Here is a 6,000-nt window from a genome sequence, read left to right as displayed (position 1 = left end):
TACAGAAGTGAACTGTTAGTGTCTATGTCATCGTTTCCAAACTCCTCAGTTTCTGTTCGTCCAAACTGAAACGAGATCAGCTGTGTTTCCAAACTTCTACGTTTCAAAGTGTGGACGCCAGATGTTTCAGTTCTCAAAGGAAGGAGCCTCGGACTCGTGTCTTTGTTTCCTGTGTCGAGTCGACTGAGGGGAGGAGGCGCGGCCACACTTCACAGACACACAGAAGGCGTGCGGAGGCGTGAGGATCGGTAATGAGCCGGAGTTAGGTAGTTATCTCACAGGTTCCTCTGCAGCTGGCGAGGAAGAGGAAGAGGAGGAGGAAGAGGAGGAGGAGGAGGACGATGATGATGAAGATGATGAGGTTGACTCGTTGATGTCTCAGGAGGGAAGAACTGTCTTATGTTACAAAACTGCGTCTGTGCGCAAAAAACACACAAAACAAACACCACCGACAACCTCCGTCCATCAGTGAGAGTCCCTACAGTGTGTGTACCTCTTCAGCTTGTGTTTATGTGTGTGTGTGAGTGTGTGTGTGTGTCTGCATGTGCGCACCACCCACAGCACTACACACACTCCTTGCAGCCACACTCCACAGGCTTCTCCACGTCCTGTGTGAACGAGGTCCCGTCGTCGCACTCGAAGGGGAGCCGCCGGCGCCGCACCCTCAGAGGAGCACAGCAGGGGGCGCCGGTGGCCCCCGGCCCGGCCCCCGGCCCGGCTCCCGGCCCGGCTCCCGGCCCGGCCCCCGGCCCGGCCCCAGCCTGGCATCGACCCCGACACTCCACCCAGGAGAAGGTTTTGGACGTCTGGCAGAGGACGGTGCCGCGCTGCAGCCGGTGGAAATCCCTCACCGGCTCACCACGACACGGAGACTCTGAGGGCGGGAAACACAATATAATATTTATTAATATGTAAGTCCATGTTTTTCCTTTTTTTGCGACCACAGATAGTGTTGTTGTTTCCTGGGGGGGGCGGAGTTAGGTTCAAACCAAATCAACGTAAACAAATTGTCAGGATGATCAAATAACACGTGAAGTACAAACGATATCTATAAACAATAAAGTATAAAATATATCTAATAATAAACCAACTTGATAACTGAATGTTTTACAGTTTTCTTCAGCGACTAAAACCTAAATTAGAACCTGAGAGACAAACAAACTAATTAGTTAAGAAGAGGAAGACGACCTGTTGACCTGTTGACAATAACTGGTTGAAAACTTTGATCCATTTCACGATGTGTCGTGGATTCATCGTCTCATTATAAAAGTGTCACGAAGCAGCAACAACAGCTGAGATCGACTCTGACAGCATCTCACCGCTCGCCCACATGCTCTCTGCACACGTGAACGAGAGTCTGACGAGGAAACAGCTGAAGACACGAAGACGACGAATCAAACGCAAACAAAAACAAAAACAACTCCAATTTGACTGAACGCACGTTTTGTCTTTGTTTTCGACACAAAGCTGCGACAGATCTGACAAAGTGAACTGACCTCGGATCAGAGACACGACATCAGTGTGAAATAAGCACTTTTGTTTAACTTTTGTCGTCACAAAACATAGAAAATGTGAATGTGTATTTTCAAAATAAAGTTTCAGCATGAATGTGATTTTCTTTTGGTCGGATCATTTCGTAATAACAGGAATAAAAAGCTCCGGGAACAAAGATGGGCGTCGACACCTGGACTGTAGATAAAGATGGATGATGTGACAGCTCCAAATAAGTGAAGCCAAAGCGTCTTGATCGCCCCCTGGTGGAGTTCAGCGTTCATCACTGGGATCATAGATATATATATAAAGGCTAGATGTCTCGCCCAATGGAGTCGAACGTCCGCACATGGCGGCCATCTTGCCTCAGGCAGCTCGCTCACCCATAACATTGTGTTGTAGTGGTACATGTACTTTTTAAATAACAATAACTTGTTCAATTTTCAACCGATTTTTAAACGGTTTGTTTTTTTATAAACGTCAGAGATGTAGTTATGACACTGCATACTTATGAATAATTATGTTATTTTCCCAAAATTTTTATAATGTTCTTAAATATGTACAAGATTTCCCTTTACAAATATACATCAAGAATTATTTTATTTTATTTTATTTAAAAAGTACATGTTTCACTACCAACACAATGTTATGGGTGGGCGAGCCGCCCTGTGGCAAGATGGCCGCCATGTTTCGGACGTTCGACTCTGCTGGTCGGAAACGCGGACGAGACATCTAGCCTTTATATCTATATCTATGACCGGGACATTCTGCCTTCATGTCTGGACAGTTTGAGGAGGTGGAGACACCGTCGTCCATCTTTATTTACAGTCGGGGTTGTAAAGCAGTGTAGTGACCGTCTGGAGTAGTGACCCCCCCCCCCCCCCCTCACCTGTGGCGCAGCTCTCTCCGGTGAATCCCTCCTGGCAGACGCAGCGCTGCCCCCCCTCCGTCTCCTCACACTGTCCGTGCAGACACTGCAGACCCTGGCAGGACGCCTCTGGCGCCCCCTGCAGGTTGCACAGAGCACCGTGATATCCCTCCTGGCAGTCGCAGCGGTACGTGTGCGCGTCCAGCTCGGTGCACACGCCGCTCACGCACCTGGACGCAGACACACACGCAGACGAGTCAGTGACGCGGCGAAGCCTCGACATTAAATATGATTCATAAAGGTCAAATTGAGGAGTTTCTGTGTAAAGTGCAACATGTGACATGTCTCTGAAAGACAGAACAGGACTGTCTCACTTGTTGCCTTCACACGGGTGGACGCTGGTTGCGGTGGCGACAACCTCCGGTCCAGTAAGGGCTCCTGCGATTGGCTGGTCACAGTGTTGTCCCGTCCAGCCTGTCTGACAGTGACACTGAGGACCCTGTGACGGGGGACACGTTTACTACCTCATGTCCCACTGAGACGTTAATGCACAGTGTGGACATGGTGCTGTCCGTCTCCTACCTGCGCAGTGTCCGGTCGGCACAGGCCGTGGAGGCAGAGGAGCTTGCGGCAGGCCTGGCAGCCCGGGACCACGCCGGGCTTCATGTGGCTGCGGGTGAAGTCCTGCAGCTCCTGGTTGATGTACAGGTTCCTGATGCAGCCGTGGAAGCTGGACGTGTTGAGGGTCTGAGAGGACAGACCCAGAGACGCCGGCATCGCCTGCTCCGGCAAACCTGGACACACACAACATCCATGTATCTGTCGTGTGATGGATCAGGTTCACTGAGATCACGTGTCTGCCTCCACCTCGGCTCTTACCTCCCACGTACAGAGGAGCCTCCCCCGTCACCAGCTGGCTCCGCCCCTGACTGTCCAGAGTGGTCGGCTCTCCTCCGTCCACCGACAAGTTCACCATCCGGTTGAAGGTCACCAGCTCCACGGTGTGGAAGTGCCCGTCGTTCACCGTCTCAGTGCTGAGCGCAGAGGGAGGAAGAGTCACCGCCAGAGACAAACATCCAGAGACAAACATCCAGAGACAAACATCTAGAGACAAACATCTAGTGACAAGACATCCAGAGACAAACATCCAGAGACAAACATCCAGAGACAAACATCCAGAGACAAAACATCCAGAGACAAACATTCAGAGACAAACATTCAGAGACAAACATTCAGAGACAAACATCCAGAGACATACATCCAGAGACAAAACATCCAGAGACAAACATCCAGAGACAAACATCCAGAGACAAACATCCAGAGACAAACATCTAGAGACAAACATCCAGAGACAAACATCCAGAGACAAACATTCAGAGACAAACATCCAGAGACAAACATCCAGAGACAAACATCCAGAGACAAACATCTAGAGACAAACATCCAGAGACAAAACATCCAGAGACAAACATCCAGAGACAAACATCCAGAGACAAACATCTAGAGACAAACATCCAGAGACAAACATCCAGAGACAAACATTCAGAGACAAACATTCAGAGACAAACATCCAGAGACAAAACATCCAGAGACAAAACATCCAGAGACAAACATCCAGAGACAAACATCCAGAGACAAACATCTAGAGACAAACATCCAGAGACAAACATCCAGAGACAAACATTCAGAGACAAACATTCAGAGACAAACATCCAGAGACAAAACATCCAGAGACAAAACATCCAGAGACAAACATTCAGAGACAAACATTCAGAGACAAACATTCAGAGACAAACATCCAGAGACATACATCCAGAGACAAACATCCAGAGACAAAACATCCAGAGACAAACATTCAGAGACAAACATCCAGAGACAAAACATCCAGAGACAAACATCCAGAGACAAACATCTAGAGACAAACATCTAGAGACAAACATCCAGAGACAAACATCCAGAGACAAACATTCAGAGACAAACATTCAGAGACAAACATCCAGAGACAAAACATCCAGAGACAAACATTCAGAGACAAACATCCAGAGACAAAACATCCAGAGACAAACATCCAGAGACAAACATCTAGAGACAAACATCTAGAGACAAACATCCAGAGACAAACATCCAGACACAAACATCCAGAGACAAAACATCCAGAGACAAACATCTAGAGACAAACATCCAGAGACAAACATTCAGAGACAAACATCCAGAGACAAACATCCAGAGACAAAACATCTAGAGACAAACATCCAGAGACAAACATCCAGAGACAAACATCCAGAGATAAAACATCCAGAGACAAACATCCAGAGACAAACATCCAGAGACAAAACATCCAGAGAAAAACATCCAGAGACAAACATCTAGAGACAAACATCTAGAGACAAACATCCAGAGACAAACATCCAGAGATAAAACATTCAGAGACAAACATCCAGAGACAAAACATCCAGAGACAAACATTCAGAGACAAACATCCAGAGACAAAACATCCAGAGACAAACATCCAGAGACAAACATCTAGAGACAAACATCTAGAGACAAACATCCAGAGACAAACATCCAGAGACAAACATCCAGAGACAAAACATCCAGAGAAAAACATCCAGAGACAAACATCCAGAGACAAACATCCAGAGACAAACATCTAGAGACAAACATCCAGAGACAAACATCCAGAGACAAACATCCAGAGACAAAACATCCAGAGACAAACATCCAGAGACAAACATTCAGAGACAAACATCCAGAGACAGAACATCTAGAGACAAACATCCAGAGACAAACATCCAGAGACAAAACATCCAGAGAAAAACATCCAGAGACAAACATTCAGAGACAAACATTCAGAGACAAACATCCAGAGACAAAACATCCAGAGACAAACATTCAGAGACAAACATCCAGAGACAAAACATCTAGAGACAAACATCTAGAGACAAACATCTAGAGACAAACATCCAGAGACAAACATCCAGAGACAAACATCCAGTGACAAAACATCCAGAGACAAAACATCCAGAGACAAACATCCAGAGACAAACATCTAGAGACAAAACATCCAGAGACAAAACATCCAGAGACAAACATCCAGAGTAAAACATCCAGAGACAAAACATCTAGAGACAAACATCCAGAGACAAACATCCAGAGACAAAACATCCAGAGAAAAACATCCAGAGACAAACATCCAGAGACAAACATTCAGAGACAAACATCCAGAGACAAAACATCCAGAGACAAACATTCAGAGACAAACATCCAGAGACAGAACATCTAGAGACAAACATCCAGAGACAAACATCCAGAGACAAAACATCCAGAGAAAAACATCCAGAGACAAACATTCAGAGACAAACATTCAGAGACAAACATCCAGAGACAAAACATCCAGAGACAAACATTCAGAGACAAACATCCAGAGACAAAACATCTAGAGACAAACATCTAGAGACAAACATCTAGAGACAAACATCCAGAGACAAACATCCAGAGACAAACATCCAGTGACAAAACATCCAGAGACAAAACATCCAGAGACAAACATCCAGAGACAAACATCTAGAGACAAAACATCCAGAGACAAAACATCCAGAGACAAACATCCAGAGTAAAACATCCAGAGACAAAACATCTAG

General features: G+C 46.2%; 1 protein-coding gene across 1 annotated transcript in view; it reads right to left on the bottom strand.

Moving 5' to 3' along the window:
- LOC128437504 (slit homolog 1 protein) overlaps positions 1-6,000 on the bottom strand; it is a 90,526-nt gene that overhangs the window by 5,850 nt on the left and 78,676 nt on the right. The window contains exons 34-38 of the mRNA XM_053419689.1: positions 3,239-3,393; positions 2,942-3,153; positions 2,734-2,858; positions 2,381-2,589; positions 574-874 (exon numbers count right to left, since the gene is read on the bottom strand). Coding sequence (XP_053275664.1) covers positions 574-874; positions 2,381-2,589; positions 2,734-2,858; positions 2,942-3,153; positions 3,239-3,393 — 1,002 coding nt within the window. The remainder of the gene's footprint in view (positions 1-573; positions 875-2,380; positions 2,590-2,733; positions 2,859-2,941; positions 3,154-3,238; positions 3,394-6,000) is intronic.

This window comes from Pleuronectes platessa, chromosome 3, assembly GCF_947347685.1.
Source record: "Pleuronectes platessa chromosome 3, fPlePla1.1, whole genome shotgun sequence".
NCBI classification, from domain to species: domain Eukaryota; kingdom Metazoa; phylum Chordata; class Actinopteri; order Pleuronectiformes; family Pleuronectidae; genus Pleuronectes; species Pleuronectes platessa.
The sequence above is the reverse complement of the archived record's forward strand: the minus strand, read 5'-3'. Positions and strand labels throughout refer to the sequence as shown.